General features: G+C 43.6%; 1 protein-coding gene across 1 annotated transcript in view; it reads right to left on the minus strand.

Annotated features, from left to right (window-relative positions):
• LOC129821561 (interphotoreceptor matrix proteoglycan 2-like) overlaps positions 1-19,818 on the minus strand; it is a 56,277-nt gene that overhangs the window by 14,388 nt on the left and 22,071 nt on the right. The window contains exons 6-8 of the mRNA XM_055879224.1: positions 12,030-12,088; positions 10,152-10,172; positions 3,303-3,520 (exon numbers count right to left, since the gene is read on the minus strand). Of these exons, the coding sequence (XP_055735199.1) occupies positions 3,303-3,520; positions 10,152-10,172; positions 12,030-12,088 (298 nt within the window). The remainder of the gene's footprint in view (positions 1-3,302; positions 3,521-10,151; positions 10,173-12,029; positions 12,089-19,818) is intronic.

The following is a 19,818-nucleotide window of genomic DNA, read 5'->3' on the forward strand; positions in this document are numbered from 1 at the left end:
CTAGGCGCCCCATGATGTCCACTGATTCAGAGGGGTTGGGTTAAATGCGGAAGACACATTTCAGTTGAATGCATTCAGTTGTGTAACTGACTACGTATCCCCTTTCCCTTCCCACACTTGAGTCCATGCACCCAACAAAGATGGCAGTTGGAAACCAAACCTAACTGCATAATAAGTCAAACTTTCTCTAATAATGTACTGGAGGAATGACGTTTAAACACTCTCCATCTTTTCTGTACAATCCATTTGTCCTCTCCCCAGTCCTGACAGCGGTGGTGCCGACTATGTGTTTACCTAAGGGGAGCCCTACTAATCACCCTAGAGATCTAGCCCCTATACCTGCCACTATGGGCCAAGACCATTACTGCATTACCATCAGACCTGGAGCCTGGGACTGGAGCCTGGGGGCGACAGCTTGGAGCCAAGCAGTGCCTGTAAGTCACCACACACTGTGCCAGGCAGGCATTTGACATTATTTACCCCTCATATCAGATGTCTCGGCACATAATGAATCAGGCCATCAGATGGCATCCATCTTCAGGGAAACACAGTAAACTAATGACAGCAACTCTTTTACAACACGGTCAGGGAGAATTCCAATAGACCAGGGAGATGGTATTATCATCATTACCATAGAACGTGTTCCATTCGCTGGAAGAAACCCTGCCATGAGTTAGAGCTAACCTACTTACTGGCTAGCTAAATCTAGTCTCTCTCTCTGTGTGTGTAACTAAAGCACTGGAACCCAGCAAAAATAGATGAAGTGTGGGGAGAGAGAGAGAGAGAGAGAGAGAGAGCGAGCGAGAGAGCGATATAAGGGCTCTGATTTTTCAAATTCAGTTGTCTCACTTCTATCAAAGCCTGTTTAATGAGCAGGATTTAACTGTTGCAGAGTAAATTCATAGTCTCTACAAACGATGATTCTGTTATTTGTTCATCAAAAAGGATCCACTTCTGAACAGAAATCACCAACAAACCACTGTGTAAGACAAAGCGCTGTTGAATAGAATGAAGGAAATGAGGCCCCAGAGAGCCAGTGACAGGATAGGTGGAGGTGGGACAACTAACGTAAGTTGGGGCTGGATATGGTGGAACTAGGTGTCTTACAATCAGATACAGTGACCCAATTGGTGTTGTTGGCTTTATTGTATTGTGTTTGGTCCCATGTAATTGTATTGTATATTTAAGCAATAAGGCCCGAGGTTTGTGGTATATGGCCAATAAACTACAGCTATGGGCTGTTCTTAAGCAAGACACAACACAGAGTGCCTGTACACAGCCCTTAGCTGTGGTATATTGGCCATATACCACAAACCCCAGAGGTGCCTTATTGCTATTATAAACTGGTCACCAACGTAATTAGACCAGTAAATTGTCATTTTTTGTCATACCCATGGTATACGGTCTGTTATACAACGGGTGGATGCTGGATGCTGATTGATTAAAACCGCATTCCAGGCGGTGTCTATTCCACAAGTTAGCTCAGACTAAATCTATGACATTGAAATGCCTATTTACTTTGTTCCATCTGACTGCGCAATCCACTGTCTCGTCAGCCCAGCCAGGCAATTTATAAACTAGATATACACTGTAAAAAGCATCTATACATTATCTTGTATTTCTTTTAGACTAACATTTGGTTTTCAACAGCGGAGATTTGTAATAACCTTGCTGTCTGTCTCTCAGACATTTGCAACATTGTTTCAACATCGAAATTCAATCTTCAGTTGTCCTATGGTAATGAACGTGTTCGGAGTCAGGATGAGACAGACAGGCTGGCAGCTTTTCTCAGCCAGTCAAAATCATTAATCAGCATTATTTTTATGGATATATAAAAAATAAATAAATGAAATGCAGATAGTTTTCTGTCATTACAGCTTCAGTTAGAAGTGATTGTGTAGTTCTGTCCTTGAGCTGTTCTTGTCTATGTTCTGTATTATGTCATGTTTCATGTTTTGTGTAGACCCCAGGAAGAGTAGTTGCTGCTCTCACAACAGTTAATTATAGTGGTTTTGCTGTGTATGGTAGTGTATATATACAGTGTATTGTACAGTAGTGTTTGGTAGTGCTGTATGTCTTACCACTCCTGATAAAATACCAAAATACAAAAAATGTGTTCGCTAAACAGTGGCCTGGCGAGAGAGCAGATTTTCTATGCCAGGTGAAATCGCATCTCATTAGCTCATTGTTATGAATGTATCCCAAAACATCACTAGAAAACAGCTTAATCAAACGCAAAGCTACTTTGCTGTTACTCTGGCTGCTCTGTTTTTCGTTTTTCTATTTTACCCTTATTTTACCAGGTACGTTGACTGAGAACACATTCTCATTTACAGCAACGACCTGGGGAATAGTTACAGGGGAGAGGAGGGGTGATGAATGAATGCCAATTGGAAGCGAGTGATTAGGTGACCATGATGGTATGAGGGCCAGAATGGGAATTTAGCCAGGACACCGGGGTTAACACCACTACTCTTACGATAAGTGCCATGGGATCTTTTACTGACCACAGAGAGTCAGGACACCCGTTTAACATCCCACCCGAAAGACGGCACCCTACAGAGGGCAATGGGATATTTTTTAGACCAGAGGAAAGGGTGCCTCCTACTGGCCCTTCAACACCACCTCGTTTGACATGACTGTGTTAGCCAAAGTTGGCTAGCTAGCAAGCAAGGGATAAGAATGTTGCCAGCCATCATGGCAATGGAACATTTAGAACGAATGACTGTGTCGCATCCATAGATTTAGAACAAAAAGGCTTAACGACTGGGTCATGTCTCTGGCAACCGAACCAATAGAATGAAAGACCAGCCAGTTTGGATAGTAACCCTAGATTTGTGTCTATATCTCGTTGAAGGATGAAATAGTTTGAACAAATTCATCAAAATAGCGTTTTTAATTAAAATATTTAAATCATTATTTGAATAGATTGGTAACCCGGTAAAAGTGATAATGCCCTTGAAGCCGATGTTTGAAGGATATATATTGGCATGGTTTGCCGGCCCTCGACTTTGTCTCGGGTCTAACAACACCCATGCCAATATATCCTCCAAACACCAGCATCTTGGGCATTATCACTTAAATATATCACGGCGTTCAGCGAATCAGGATTCAGGGCTCAAACCACCTGGTTCAAAATGTATATTTAACCACTCATAGTTAGTCTGGCTACAGTGCCAGAGTACTGTGTATAGTCGTTTTACTATGTATGGTAGTATATAGACAGTGTATTCAACGGCAGTGTTGGGTAGTGCTGTGTGTCTTACCACTCTCTAGTTGCAGTAAGTCAGTGTCCAGGGCCAGGGTCGTGTCTCTGATGATGTTGTCATTTTGCAGGGCCTCAGTGATGTTGTTCCTGAAGTCTGTGATGTTGTAGACCACTGTGGGCCTCTCCTTCAGATCTCTGTAGGAGTTCTCCACCAGGTTGGACTGCCGGGTTAGGTAGTCCAACTGCTCACTGCTCACCTCCTCCCCTTCCACCTCCACCGTCACCGCATAGACCACCACCACGCCATCCAACCTGCACATGTACAGATACATCAGTCAGTTAATCTGTCAGTTGATCTGTCAATCAATCTATCAATATATCAATCTAGCAATCTATTAAATATACACTACCGTTCAAAAGCTTGGGGTCACTTAGACATTTCCATGTTTTTGAAAGAAAAGCACATTTAGTGTCCATTAAAATAACATCAAATTGATCAGAAATATTATTGTATACTATTGTAGCTGGAAACGGCAGATTTTTTATGGAATATCGACATAGGCCCATTATCAGCAACCACCACTCCTGTGTTCCAATGGCACGTTGTGTTAGCTAATCGAAGTTTATTATTTTAAAAGGCTAATTGATCTGATCAATTTGATGTTATTTTAATGGACAAAAAATGTGCTTTTCTTTCAAAAACAAGGAAATGTTTAAGTGACCCCAAGCTTTTGAACGGTAGTGTATATCCATCCATTCCTCCACCATCAACATCTATCCACCCATACACCCATGGAAAACCCATCAAATTTCACTGCCAATTGATAGAGCATTGTATTGATCAGTTTATGAATCTACTGTATATAATATGATTAGCTAGAATCAGAGTCTCTAATAGGAAAACAGTTTCCGTGGGAAGAGTAGAGTTCCAAACACAGTACTTTTTTGGACTATTCTGAAATGATAAATGGTAGTGTGATAGATTTACGCCTGATTTACACCCGCCTGGAGCATCGTCTATAACTTCCATGACTTCCATCCAACCAGCCCAGCCACCCAAGTGATCAATATGGTCATAAACACGACAAACACCCCACAACAGACTCTTGATGTGGAACCTGACTGTGTGGAAAAAGCCATCTATCAGACTTTATATGGCTTCAGAGAGCCCTTCTCTTCTCCCTGTGACCTAGATCTCTCAGCAGGCTTGGCTTGGCCCAGTATGGAGGCACGTGCCTGTAATCGGCCCACTGCACCACCACATCCCAGATACCAGTTTTCCTGCTGACAGCTCACACTGGGAAAACGGTACGACAACTTTCAGAATCCAAGTGTTTAATGACACTTGAAACTAGTTGATGTTCTTTTATACTCTTCTGATGTTGGCCCTACTGCGGAGCTCTGGTCAGATCCATACTGTAACGCTGCTGACTTTTTTGTGCTTTTTTGTATTTGGTGGTGAGCTAACATAAATATACGTGCTGTTTTCGCTGTAAAACATTTTAAAAATCGGACATGTTGGCTGGATTCACAAGATGTGTACCTTTCATTTGCTGTATTGGACTTGTTAATGTGTGAAAGTTAAATATTTAAAAAATATATATTTTTTGAATTTCGCGCCCTGCACTTGAGCTGGCTGTTGTCATAAGTGTACCGACGTCGGGCTTGCAGCCAGAATAAGTCCTATAAGTGTGCTGAAAGTTTGTTGTCAATTTGTTTACTGTAAAATAGCACTGTATCTGGTCAAACCTTTTTCCAAAAGTTTACTAAGGGTTGGTAACAGGCTGATTGGTCAGGGTTAGGTAGCAGGCATAAAGCCTTAGAGATGAGCTCCTCTCCTGGGTTGGGGTTACGAAGCAGCTGGTTCATTGTCAAGCCCCGCCCTTATCCTTCTTACCAGGTGAGCGACCGCCCTAACACCATTAAAGGGATACTTTGGGATTTTGGCAATGAGGCCCCTTATCTACTTCCCCAGAGTTAGATGAACTCGTGGATACCATTTTTATGTCTCTGTGTCCAGTATGAAGGAAGTTAGAGGTAGTTTCGCGAGCCAATGACTGGAAGTCTACGGGTATCATCACAACTTCACACGAACCTACGCACACTTACAGATAAAGCCAGCATGGATCTCACATGACCCTCAGACACACACACATACACACATTTAAATAGGTTCTCCGGCACAAAATGAGTATCAGCCAATTAAAATCTCTCTCTTTCTTCAGCCTTGCACACAACACACTGCTATTGCGTTTCTCGTGGCCAGTCATTTTAAAGCAGGGAAATTGAAATCCTTTTTAGCTTGTTTTTACCAGCATGTCACCTGTGCAACTAGAGGTGACAACTCTAGACCACACTTATTCCACACACAAGGCTCTGCCTCACCCTCCTTTTGGCAAATCAATCCATAACTCTATCTTTCTGCTTCCTGCTTACAAAAAAACAAAAACTTAGAGAGGATATCATGTTAATTAATATTGAAATAATATGACTACAGGTTCATCTGCCTCAGCTAAAGCCCATTCTGGTGAGAAGCTGCTATAGACCACCAAGTGCTAACAGTCCATATCTGGATAACATGTGTGAAATGCTTGATAATGTATGTGATATCAACAGATAGATATATTTTCTGGGTGATTTAAATATTGACTGGCTTTCATCAGGCTGCCCACTCAAGAGAAAGCGTCTTTAATTAATGCTTGCAACCTGGTTCAGGCTATCAGTCAACCTACCAGGGTAGTTACAAACAGCACAGGAATGAAATCATCAATATGTATTGATCACATCTTTATTAATGCTGCAGAAATTAGCTTTGAAAGCAGTATCCAGAGCAATTAAGTGTAGTGATCACAATATAGTAACCATATCTAGGAAAACCAAAGTTCCAAAGGCTGGGTCTAATATAGTGTATAAGAGGTCATAGAATAAATTTTGTAGTGATTCCTATGTTGTTGATTTAAAGAATGTGTGTTGGTCTGTGGCGTGTAATGAGAAGCAACCAGACGCTGTACTTGACACATTTACAAAATTGCTTATCACAGTTACTAATAAGCATGCACCCATTAAGAAAATGACTGTAAAAAATGGTTACATCCCTGTGGATTGATGAGGAATTGAAAGGTTGTATGTTTGAGAGGGATGGGGCAAAATAAATGGCAAATAATTCTGGCTGCACAACTGATTGGCAAATACTCTGCAAATTGAGAAATCATGTGATTAAACTGAATAAAAAGAAGAAGAAACTACACTATGAAACAATGGAAAATGACAAAGAATGATAGTAAAAAGCTTAGGAGCACCTTAAATAGCATTTTGGGTAAAAAGGCAATTTTTATTATTTATTGAATCAGAATGCTCATTCATCACAAAACCCACTGATATTGCCAACTACTTTAATGATTTTGTTCATTGGTAAAATTAGCAAATTTAGGCATGACATGCCAGCAACAAATGCTAACACTACACATCCAAGTATATCTGACCAAATTATGAAAGACAAGCATTGTAATTTTGAATTCTGTAAATTGAGTGTGGAAGAGGTGAAAAAAGTATTGTTGTCTATCAACAATGACAAGCCACCAGGGTCTGACAACTTGGATGGAAGATTACTGAGGATAATAGCGGATGATATTGCCACTCCTATTTGCCATATCTTCAATCTAAGCCTACTAGAGAGTGTGTGCCCTCAGGCCTGGAGGGAAGCAAAAAGTAATTCCACTACCCAAGAATAGTAAAGCCCCCTTTACTGGCTCAAATAGCTGACCAATCAGCCTGTTACCAACCCTTAGTAAACTTTTGGAAAAAGGTTTGACCAGATACAGTGCTATTTTACAGTAAACAAATTGACAACAAACTTTCAGCACACTTATAGGACTTATTCTGGCTGCAAGCCCGACGTCGGTACACTTATGACAACAGCCAGCTCAAGTGCAGGGCGCGAAATTCAAAAAATATATATTTTTTAAATATTTAACTTTCACACATTAACAAGTCCAATACAGCAAATGAAAGGTACACATCTTGTGAATCCAGCCAACATGTCCGATTTTTAAAATGTTTTACAGCGAAAACAGCACGTATATTTATGTTAGCTCACCACCAAATACAAAAAAGCACAGACATTTTTCACAGCACAGGTAGCATGCACAAAGGCAACCTAACTAACCAAGAACCAACCAAACTAACCAACAAACAACTTCATCAGATGACAGTCTTATAAAATGTTATTCAATAAATCTATGTTTTGTTCGAAAAATGTGCATATTTCAGGTATAAATCATAGTTTACATTGCAGCTACAATCAGAAATTGCACCGAAAGCAGCCATAATAATTACAGACACCAACGTCAAATATCCTAATTACTCATCATAAAACATTTCTGAAAAATACATAGTGTACAGCAAATGAAAGACAGGCATCTTGTGATTCCAGCCAATATTTCCGATTTATTAAGTGTTTTACAGCGAAAACAAAATATAGCGTTATATTAGCTTACCACAATAGCCAGAAAGACATGCCATTTCCCAGTAGCAAAAGGTTAGCGATCGTAACAAACAAGCAAAAGATATATAATTTTTGACTAACCTTGATATTCTTCATCAGATGACAGTCCTATAACATCAGGTTATACATGTTTTGTTCGAAATTGTGCATATTTAGAGCTGAAATCAGTGGTTACACATTGTGCTAACTTAGCTACTTTTTCCACAACGTCTAAACAGCAACGATATTTTTCTGACACGTTTTCTGACACACATATTCTGACCAAGTAGCTATTCGTAAACATAACTAAAAAATACATGTTGTATAGGAAATGATAGATCCATTAGTTCTTAATGAAATCGCAGTGTTAGAATTCTAAAAAATAACTTCATTACGACATCCAGCTTCGGTATAGCTGAGTACCCAAACGTTGGGCGCCGACGACTAGTTCACATGCACGACAGATATATGAAATAGCATCATAAAATGTTTCTTACTTTTGGTGATCTTCCATCAGAATGTTGGACAAGGTGTCCTTTGTCAAGAACAATCGTTGTTTGGAATTAGAACGTTAATTTTCCCTCTTGAATTAGCAACCACGCTAGCCTAGTGGCACAAAGCTCTCCATGTCAACAAACAGAAGAGAACGGAACACGGCAAAACTCCCGAAAAATTTTCAATAATCTGATGAAACTATATTGAAAAAACATACTTTACGATGATATGGTCACATGTATCAAATAAAATCAAAGCCGGAGAGATTAGTCGTCCATAACGGCAGCTAAACAGAAGGCACGTCATACAAAGAGCCTGTATTCCACTTCAGACCAAGATAAACACTAAATTTCTTCTCTCACCGCCTCTTGACATCCAGGGGAAGGTCTATGAAGTGCACGTATACTCTTACGTATCATGCCCATTTATAGGCGGGAAGTAGAACAGAGCCCCAATTTCAGACTTTCCACTTCCTGGTCAGGAAGTTTGTGCCAAATGAGTTCTGTTTGACTCACAGATATAATTCAAACGGTTTTAGAAACTAGAGAGTGTTTTCTATCCAATAGTAATAATAATATGCATATTGTACGAGCAAGAATTGAGTACGAGTCCGTTTGAAATGGGCACCTTTTATCTGGCTACTCAATACTGCCCCTGCAACCCAAACAGGTTATAGGAAAGGACATTCAACAAGTACAGCACTTACACAAATGGCTGATGATTGGCTGAGAGAAACCTGCACATTTCTCTCCACCAACAAGAGGGGTGTGAACAGTTTTTGTGCCTTGAACAGTGCCTGTGCCCATAGAAATAGACGGGGTAAAAGTGTGAGAACCCCCTGGCCTAGATGACTGCTGTTTGACAGGCTCTTTGTTTTTTTGTTTTTAAATGAATGTTATAAATATACATATTTTTTCCATAAAAGCACATGGATGTGGGGCCTCCCGGGTGGCGCAGTGGTCTAGGGTGCTAGCTGTGCCACCAGAGACTCTGGGTTCGAGCCCAGGCTCTGTCGCAGCCGGCCGCGACCGGGAGGTCAATGGGGCGACGCACCCCATTGGCCTAGCGTCGTCCGGTTTAGGGAGGGTTTGGCCGGTAGGGATATCCTTGTCTCATCGCGCACTAGCGACTCCTGTGGCGGGCCGGGCGCAGTGCACGCTAACCAGGTCGCCAGGTGCACGGTGTTTCCTCTGACACAATGGTGCGGCTGGCTTCCGGGTTGGATGCACACTGTGTTAAGAAGCAGTGCGGCTTGGTTGAGTTGTGTTTCGTAGGACGCATGGCTTTCGACCTTCGTCTCTCCCGAGCCCGTACAGGAGTTGTAGCGATGAGACAAGATAGTAACTACTAACAATTGGATACTACGAAATTGGGGAGAAAAGGGGGTAAAATTAAATAAATAAAAAATAAAATAAAATAAAAGCACATGGATGTGTGTGAAAAAATGTGAAAACATTTAGTAGTAGCTAGTAGCCTAGTCAAGGATGCAATATTGGCACAACATTTTGTCACAGACCAACGGAACAAAAGTAAACCTTGAATTTTTAGGTTTAAAATATCCCTGTAGTGGCTAGGGTTGACTTATTTCAAGAAATGCCATTGGTTGGTGGATACAACGTCTAAGATCTTTGATAGGCTGATGAAGAATTTGTGCCAGGATATGATCAGTGCCACCTGTTGAGGTTAGCATATGGCTGACGTGTGCCATGTTATCTGATGGAAACAGCTTCAATTTAGCTTTCTGTTGCCTGCAAGAAAATCAACGAATTGAATTGGCTGTTATGCATTTTGTGCCAGAGAATCTGTTTAAATGGAAATAGTTTTTTATGTTCACAAGTATGGACACACACACGCACACACACACAAACACTCAAGACTAGGTTATCCTTAACCACAGACCTAGGGTCAGATTACTAGCCTACTGACTATACACATCCAGGACTACAGTTAAGGTTCTATACTCACCCTTGGGCATCCTTCTGAAACCTGAAAACAAATAAAAACTAAATCACAGGCCTCCTGAGTGGAGCAGCGGTCTAAGACACCGCATCGCAGTGCTAGAGGTGTCACTACAGACCCGGGTTCGATCCTAGGCTGTATCACAATAGGCCGTGATCGGGAGTCCCATAGGGCGGTGCACAATTGGCCCGGTGTCATATGGGTTAGGGGATGCTTTGGCTGGGGGGGCTTTACTTGGCTCATCGCGCTCTAGTGACTCCTTGTGGCGGGCTGTGCACCTGCAGGCTGACGCCGGTCGTCAGGTGAACGGTGTTTCATGTGCGGCTGGCTTCCGGGTTAAGCGGGCGGGTGTTAAGAAGTGCGGTTTTGCAGGTCATGTTTCGGAGGACGCATGACTCGACCTTCGCCTTCCGAGCCGGTTGGGGAGTTGCAGCGATTAGACAAGATAGAAATTGTGGAGAAAAAGGGGGTAAAATACACAAAATTAAATAAATAAAAATAGATCACAGACTCTAAATATGACCTCTAGGTTTTATGGGTATTATAACTCATACTGTGGTACTCTATCAAGGGAGGACGGGCTCATAATAAAGACTGGAATGAAGTAAATAGAATGGGAGCAAACACAGGAAACCATGTGTTTGATGTGTTTAATACCATTCCAATCTTTAAACTCCAGCCAATCCTATGACCCCGTACTCCACAATTAAGATGCCACCAACCTCCTGTGTACTCTATAGCCCTACCGTTTATGCATTCCAATGGCTGATGCGCTTCCCTCCATTCATTCTTTTTATTGTAATGCCAGACACTCAAGATTGTAAAACGCTGGCAATTGCACAACAATTTGAGTTGAGGAATAAATCATACACCACTGAAAAGCAGGGATCCTGCTCTTTTCAATAATTGCAGTCAAAAACTGTTGTATTTTCTCAAGATTGCATTTGGGAATATTGTGCAGCGACTGGGCTTATTAGAACCCATTTCTTCCCTTGCACCAATCAGCTGTGTGCGGAGTTGCACACACTTGCTACCAGACAGGTTATATGAAGGTGATAAATAAACAACATAGCTCATGAACAGCTTCGGGAATTCATCTGGTTTCTAAATAATTATATAGGCCCTTTGTATTAAACCAACAAGAGATTTGTGTAAATAAGGTTAATGTCTTGACAAGCAAGCAGCTCCATAGTGTAGGCCTGTGAAAATCTTTCTGTGTCTGATATGAAAAAAGACTAAAGCACGTGGAGGACTTTTGAATGCGCGTGACGAATTTCAACTCTGAATTGATACGCTTCCTGCTTCCAGGCGGGGTACTCGAGACTGAGGGGGAAGGTTTCGACATTACCTCCGCTTGGAAACAGAATGCTGGTTGATAATAAAATCGGCTACTTCTGTAATAGGCTACTGACCCTACTGGCTACTCCACATCATGTGCCAAAGAAATAACGCCACCTGCTGTAGAAGACAGATTTTGGGCCCAGTTATTCCTCTTGCTTTGTAAATACTGGATCTCTATGACAAGACGCATCATTCACCCAAATGTCGTCAAAATCGGGCCAGTCATGTATGACATATCGCGTGTGAATAACTGACGAACAGATGGATGGAGATCGATCCACAGTCCCCTCCCCGATTTCATGGTGGGGGACAACTAAACACACTTTATCTAAAGAAATGATGTTTGACAAAGATCAGGTGAGAAGGTCAGGTCAGTGTATCAAATCAAAGATGTGTGTTTTATCCAACTCTTCAGATTATTGATGTCATGCCATACATATGTCCAGTATAGCATTCCAATGATAGCTAAGGAAGTTAGCTAAACTAAATCACATCCTAATGTGACCAGGACCAGGCAAATACACCACTACAGTAGAGACTGACCTGAACTCCAGCACAGTCACACTCTTCAAGCCTGGCAGTTCCCCCAGAGCATCTTCGATCTGCAAACACAACGAGGTCAACGTGAGTTCAACAGTTCATTCTGAGGATATTGCTAGTTTATGTCCTCTTTTTATTTATTTTATTTAACAGCTCTTTAATTCCATTATTTTACTTTAATTCCATTCTTTTACTTTTAGATTTGTGTGTATTGTTGTGAATTGTTAGATACTACTGCACTGTTGGAGCTAGGAACTCAAGCATTTCACTACACCCACAATAACATTTGCTAAATATGTGTATGTGACCAATACAATTTGGTATGATTTGATTTCTAGCATGGCCATCTAGTGACTACTCACTCAGACCTCTGATTGAACCTTGTTGCTAGATGCTAGTGAGTGTTTTGTGAAGAGAACCATGGTTTTGCTGACTCATGGACCCAGCATTGTGGAATACCTCCTCAGTGATAAAGTTGAATTACGTTTAATAGTGTGCCAACAACCCTGCCATGACACCCTCTTCTACCTTTCCCAATCAATGTGGTAAATACCCTGCTTTTGCAATCACTATTATTCTGACACACTTGGCAACACAGCCGACTTCTTTAAACGTCAGATTGTGTTTTTCCGAACATGTCCGTCCCTCTCCTCCTCCTTCTTCTGTCTCTCTCCTTCTTTCATTGTCCATCTCCCTCCCCCTTTCCATACACAGAGTGATAAAAGTTTAAGACAGACTCGTAGCCGTGGCAATTAGCGGTGCTGAAGGTGCTGCACCGTGCACTGGGCTTTTAATAGTCCTGCATTAGCACCCCGCCATGGCAACAAAGAATTGTCAGCACCCCAACCTTCGAACTACTTCCCGTGGCTATGGACAGAGTAATAATGACTACATTAACGGCTTCCAGGGGAGAGTCAAAAACATCTTATTTTCCCAGCAGCAGTAAAATGTCTGACCCATTTGTTCTCAGTCAAAAAGCCTTGATGGTAGAGGAAAGTTATCTGTGTGTGAGTGAGTGTGTGTGTGTCCTGCTTTCTCTATTCCAGTCTCTCTTGCGGCTTCAAGCCACATCATAAACTCTAACTTTCAGCATCTTTTCACACAGAGTATGCCTAGTGTAAAATACCAACAGTCAAATTAAGAGAATTTGAAACTGTGTGGGTTCTTTATAGTGCCCTGACTGTGTGTTAAAATTAACAAAGAATAACTATAGCCTCAGAGCCTACAAACAAAGTGATGGATTTGGAGATGCCAGAAGAGGACAAAGGGGATGGAGAGAGTAGAAAAGGGTTGAAGGAAGATGAGAGAGAAGATTTAGAGAAGATACAGATGACAGGAGGAGCGAGATGAAAGGATAGTAAGAAAGGAGAAGGAAAGAGTGGAAGAAATAAGAGGAGTACTGTAAAGGAGTGAAGTGGAGAAATGCGAGAAGGAACGCTGAAAGAGAAAGGAACAGACCATTACCAGCCTTAAAACCTCATTTTGGCACATTTTTTGCAAAAAAGGTCAAATGCAGCTAACGTTTTTCTCAATACATTGCTGTCAATGGGAAAAGACGAGTGTCACAGTGTTTATGTTTTTCTCAATACATTACAGTCAGTGGAAAAATATGATTGCCACAGGGTTGATGTTTATCAATAAATTGCAGTCAATTGGAAAAGATGAGTGTCAGTTGGTTGATGTCTAAGTGAATACCTTGCATTCAATGAGGAAAGATTAGCATAACAATACGGACGCATAGAGAAAGACTTCAGAGACATGACGCTCCTCTCTCGCTCTCTACCTCCCTCTTTCTCCTCTCGCTCCCTCCCACCGCTCGCTCCCTCCCACCGCTCGCTCCCTCCCACCGCTCGCTCCCTCCCACCGTTCGCTCCCTCCCACCTCTCCCTCCCTCCTCTCCCTCCCACCTCTCGCTCCCTCCCTCCTCTCCCTCCCACCTCTCGCTCCCTCCCTCCCACCTCTCCCTCCTCTCCCTCCCACCTCTCGCTCCCTCCCACCTCTCCCTCCCACCTCTCGCTCCCACCTCTCGCTCCCTCCCTCCTCTCCCTCCCTCCTCTCCCTCCCACCGCTCCCTCCCACCTCTCGCTCCCTCCCTCCTCCAACTTTTTATCTACTTTCCCACCTTCACAGACAGGATATTGACGCATAGATATGCATCAAGGGTATTGGAGCATAAGTCAATACATTGCATTCAAGGCAAAAAAAGACAGACAGACAGACAAACAGAAAGAAAGACAGACAAGCATATAAACTCACAGACAGCAAGAAAGACAGGCATATAAACTCACAGACAGACAGAAAGAAAGACAGACAGGCATATAAACTCACAGACAGCAAGAAAGACAGGCATATAAACTCACAGACAGACAGAAAGAAAGACAGACAGACAGGCATATAAACTCACAGACAGACATAAAGAAAGAAAGACAGACAGGCATATAAACTCACAGACAGACAGGCATATAAGCTCACAGACAGACAGACAGACAGACAGACAGACAGACAGACAGACAGACAGACAGACAGACAGACAGGCAGGCAGGCAGGCAGGCAGGCAGACAGGCAGGAAGACAGACAAACTCTAAACTCAACCCCAAACCTTACCCTAGCTGTCCACATCCCGGCTCAACCCCAACCCCAGCCATAACCATAACACATTGGCCTTCACATCTTGACTCAGCTCTTGGAGTTAGGGTTGAGCTGGGATGTGGACAATAAGTTAGTGTTGTGTTATGGCTAGCATTAGGGTTGAGCCAAGATGTGGAGATGAAGCGAAGGTTAGGGTCACGGTTAGAATTAGTGTTGAGCTGGGAGTGGACATGAAGCTAGTGTTATGGTTGAGGCTAGGGTTAGGGTTGAGCTGGGAGTGGACATGAAGCTAGTGTTTGGGTTGAGCTGGGAGTGGACATGAAGCTAGTGTTAGGGTTGAGCTGGGAGTGGACATGAAGCTAGTGTTAGGGTTGAGCTGGGAGTGGACATGAAGCTAGTGTTAGAGTTGAGCTGGGAGTGGACATGAAGCTAGTGTTAGGGCCTCAATCCTAGGCATAACCCTAACCTTAATCAAATTAACAATTAATTTGCCCCTCTCCCCACTACATGGCAGAAAGGTAGGTCTCACCTGAAGACTGGCCTAGAGTTAATGTGTTTTTGAGTGACATTGGCAGAACAGTTGAGGCTAGAAGCAAAATTCATGTATGGTCTTGTTCAACAGACGCTTTCGATGAACGCCAGCCTACCATTAGAAATGTACTCTTCACAGTGAAAACTTTGTCCCACCGAGATGAAGGCCTTTCTTCCGTAGAAAAGCATTACCTACAGCCCTCACATAACCATAATGCCCCACTGACTGCGATTGAGCTAGCTAACCGTCCTTGTACACATCCAATCGTGACCTTACAGGGATGTCCTATGTTTAGGTTCAGCTTCCTGTGGCAACAGGAATCCTCAACATGGTCCTTCACGCTCCCTGCAGTTACACAAAAACACGGTCTTTTATCCTCTGTAGAATGGTAAGTTCTTAATGTAAAGACTTCAAATCAAATCAAATCAAATTTTATTAGTCACATACACATGGTTAGCAGATGTTAATGCGAGTGTAGCGAAATGCTTGTGCTTCTAGTTCCGACAATGCAGTAATAACAACAAGTAATCTAACCTAACAATTCCACAACTACTACCTTATACACGCAAGTGTAAAGGGATAAAGAATATGTACATAAAGATATATGAACGAGTGATGGTACAGAACGGCATAGGCAAGATGCAGTAGATGGTATAGAGTACGGTATATACATTTGAGATGAGTACTGTAGGGTATGTAAACATAAAGTGGCATAGTTTAAAGTGGCTAGTGGTACATGTATTACATAAAGATGGCAAGATGCAGTAGATGATATAGAGTACAGTATATACATATACATATGAGATGGGTAATGTAGGGTATGTAAACATTATATTAAGTGGCATTGTTTAAAGTGGCTAGTGGTACATGTTTACATAATTTCCATCAATTCCCATTTTTAAAGTGGCTGGAGTTGAGTCAGTATGTTGGCAGCGGCCGCTAAATGTTAGTGGTGGCTGTTTAACAGTCTGATGGCCTTGAGATAGAAGCTGTTTTTCAGTCTCTCGGTCCCTGCTTTGATGCACCTGTACTGACCTCGCCTTCTGGATGATAGCGGGGTGAACAGGCAATGGCTTGGGTGGTTGTTGTCCTTGATGATCTTTATGGCCTTCCTGTGACATCGGGTGGTGTAGGTGTCCTGGAGGGCAGGTAGTTTGCCCCCGGTGATGCGTTCTGCAGACCTCACTACCCTCTGGAGAGCCTTACGGTTGTGGGCGGAGCAGTTGCCGTACCAGGCGGTGATACAGACCGACAGGATGCTCTCGATTGTGCATCTGTAGAAGTTTGTGAGTGCTTTTGGTGACAAGCCGAATTTCTTCAGCCTCCTGAGGTTGAAGAGGCGCTGCTGCGCCTTCTTCACAACGCTGTCTGTGTGGGTGGACCAATTCAGTTTGTCCGTGATGTGTACACCAAGGAACTTAAAACTTTCCACCTTCTCCACTACTGACCCTTCGATGTGGATAGGGGGGTGCTCCCTCTGCTGTTTCCTGAAGTCCACAATCATCTCCTTTGTTTTGTTGACGTTGAGTGTGAGGTTATTTTCCTGACACCACACTCCGAGGGCCCTCACCTCCTCCCTGTAGGCCGTCTCGTCGTTGTTGGTAATCAAGCCTACCACTGTAGTGTCATCCGCAAACTTGATGATTGAGTTGGAGGCGTGCATGGCCACGCAGTCGTGGGTGAACAGGGAGTACAGGAGAGGGCTCAGAACGCACCCTTGTGGGGCCCCAGTGTTGAGGATCAGCGGGGTGGAGATGTTGTAACCTACCCTCACCACCTGGGGGCGGCCCGTCAGGAAGTCCAGGACCCAGTTGCACAGGGCGGGGTCGAGACCCAGGGTCTCGAGCTTGATGACGAGTTTGGAGGGTACTATGGTGTTAAATGCTGAGCTGTAGTCGATGAACAGCATTCTCACATAGGTATTCCTCTTGTCCAGATGGGTTAGGGCAGTGTGCAGTGTGGTTGCGATTGCGTCGTCTGTGGACCTATTGGGTCGGTAAGCAAATTGGAGTGGGTCTAGGGTGTCCGGTAGGGTGGAGGTGATATGGTCCTTGACTAGTCTCTCAAAGCACTTCATGATGACGGAAGTGAGTGCTACGGTGCGGTAGTCGTTTAGCTCAGTTACCTTAGCTTTCTTGGGAACAGGAACAATGGTGGCCCTCTTGAAGCATGTGGGAACAGCAGACTGGGATAAGGATTGATTGAATATGTCCGTAAACACACCAGCCAGCTGGTCTGCGCATGCTCTGAGGACGCGGCTGGGAATGCCGTCTGGGCCTGCAGCCTTGCGAGGGTTAACACGTTTAAATGTTTTACTCACCTCGGCTGCAGTGAAGGAGAGCCCGCAGGTTTTGGTAGCGGGCCGTGTCAGTGGCACTGTATTGTCCTCAAAGCGGGCAAAAAAGTTATTTAGCCTGTCTGGGAGCAAGACATCCTGGTCCGCGACGGGGCTGGTTTTCTTTTTGTAATCTGTGATAGACTGTAGACCCTGCCACATACCTCTTGTGTCTGAGCTGTTGAATTGCGACTCTATTTTGTCTCTGTACTGGGACTTAGCCTGTTTGATAGCCTTGCGGAGAGAATAGCTACACTGTGTGTATTCGGTCATGTTTCCGGTCACCTTGCCCTGGTTAAAAGCAGTGGTTCGCGCTTTCAGTTTCACGCGAATGCTGCCGTCAATCCACGGTTTCTGGTTTGGGAATGTTTTAATCGTTGCTGTGGGTACGACATCGTCAATGGACTTCCTAATGAACTCGCTCACCGAATCAGCATATTCTTCAATGTTGTTGTTGGACGCAATGCGGAACATATTCCAATCCGCGTGATCGAAGCAGTCTTGAAGCGTGGAATCAGATTGGTCGGACCAGCGTTGAACAGACCTGAGCGCGGGAGCTTGTTGTTTTAGTTTCTGTTTGTAGGCTGGAATCAACAAAATGGAGTCGTGGTCAGCTTTTCCGAAAGGAGGGCGGGGGAGGGCCTTATATGCGTCGCGGAAGTTAGTATAACAATGATCCAGGGTTTTACCAGCCCTGGTAGCACAATCGATATGCTGATAGAATTTAGGGAGTTTTGTTTTTAGATTAGCCTTGTTAAAATCCCCAGCTACGATGAATGCAGCCTCAGGGTGTGTGGTTTCCAGTTTACAAAGAGTCAGATAGAGTTCGTTCAGGGCCATCGATGTGTCTGCTTGGGGGGGGAATATATACGGCTGTGATTATGATCGAAGAGAATTCCCTTGGTAGATAATGCGGTCGACATTTGATTGTGAGGAGTTCTAGATCAGGTGAACAGAATGTCTTGAGTTCCTGTGTGTTGTTATGATGATCACACCACGTCTCGTTAATCATGAGGCATACCCCCCCGCCCCTCTTCTTACCAGAAAGATGTTTGTTTCTGTCGGCGCGATGCGTGAAGAAACCAGCTGGCTGCACCGACTCCGTTAGCGTCTCTTGAGTTAGCCATGTTTCCGTGAAGCAGAGCACGTTGCAATCCCTGATGTCTCTCTGGAATGTTACTCGTGCTCGGATTTCATCAACCTTATTGTCAAGAGACTGGACATTGGCGAGTAGTATGCTAGGGAGTGGAGCGCGATGTGCCCGTCTCCGAAGCCTGACCAGGAGACCGCTATGTTTGCCCCTTTTACGACGTCGCGTAGGGTCGACGGCAGGGATCAGATCCATTGTATTGGGTGGAAGGCAAAACACTGGATCCGTTTCGGGAAAGTCATATTCCTGGTAGGAACGATGGTTAGTTGACGTTAATCGTATATTCAGTAGTTCCTCCCGACTGTATGTAATGAAACCTAAGATCACCTGGGGTACCAATGTAAGAAATAACACATAAAAAAACAAAATACTGCATATTTTCCAAGGAACGCGAAGCGAGGCGGCCATCTCGGTCGGCGCCGGAAGGACTTGAAACACAGGGCATCGTTAAAAAGTGTCCCACGGAGGCCGTACATTGAATTTCAGCTTCCTGCGACTAGAGGGAAGTACTTCATTGGGGATCATAGGGGCGGTTTCAAAGGGTTAAAAAGGTTTAATCTTCCCAAATTGTACATATTTGTGATCAGGGGACCATCATGACCCGGCATATGTCATTTGAAGTCAATCGACCCAAAATCATTTTTGACCTCCATTGGACACAATGGTTTGCAGATCCAGAAACAAAGACCATTTTTATGAATTCTTGAACTAATTCTGAAGAGGATTTTGGTCACATTTTTTCAATTGACTTGAAAACTTGGAACTGTCTACCTGTCTGTGTCTGTCTGCCTTTATGTCTGTCTACAGACAGACAGGGTGGGAGAGAGAGGAGGGAGAGAGAAAGATAGAGATGAGAGGGAGGAAGGGAGGGAAAAGAGGGAGAGAAAATGGAGGGGGATGAGAGAGAGAAAGAAGGGGGAGAGAGGGATGAGGAGAGAGGGGAAAGAGGTAGAGGGGGTAGGAGGGGGGAGAGAAAGCAGAAGGGGGAGAGAGAGAGTCAACATACAGCCAGAGGTGGGAGAGAGGAGGGATAGAGAGAGATGAGAGGAAGGGGAGGCAGGGAAAGGAGAGAGACAGAATGGAGGGGGAGGAGGGAAAGAGAGAAGGGGGAGAGTGAGGGAAGGGGAGAGAAAGAGGGAGAGAGGAGAATAACAAGAAAATTGTCAACCCTGTGATACTCATCTTT

The sequence above is a fragment of the Salvelinus fontinalis genome, chromosome 23, assembly GCF_029448725.1.
Source record: "Salvelinus fontinalis isolate EN_2023a chromosome 23, ASM2944872v1, whole genome shotgun sequence".
NCBI lineage: Eukaryota > Metazoa > Chordata > Actinopteri > Salmoniformes > Salmonidae > Salvelinus > Salvelinus fontinalis.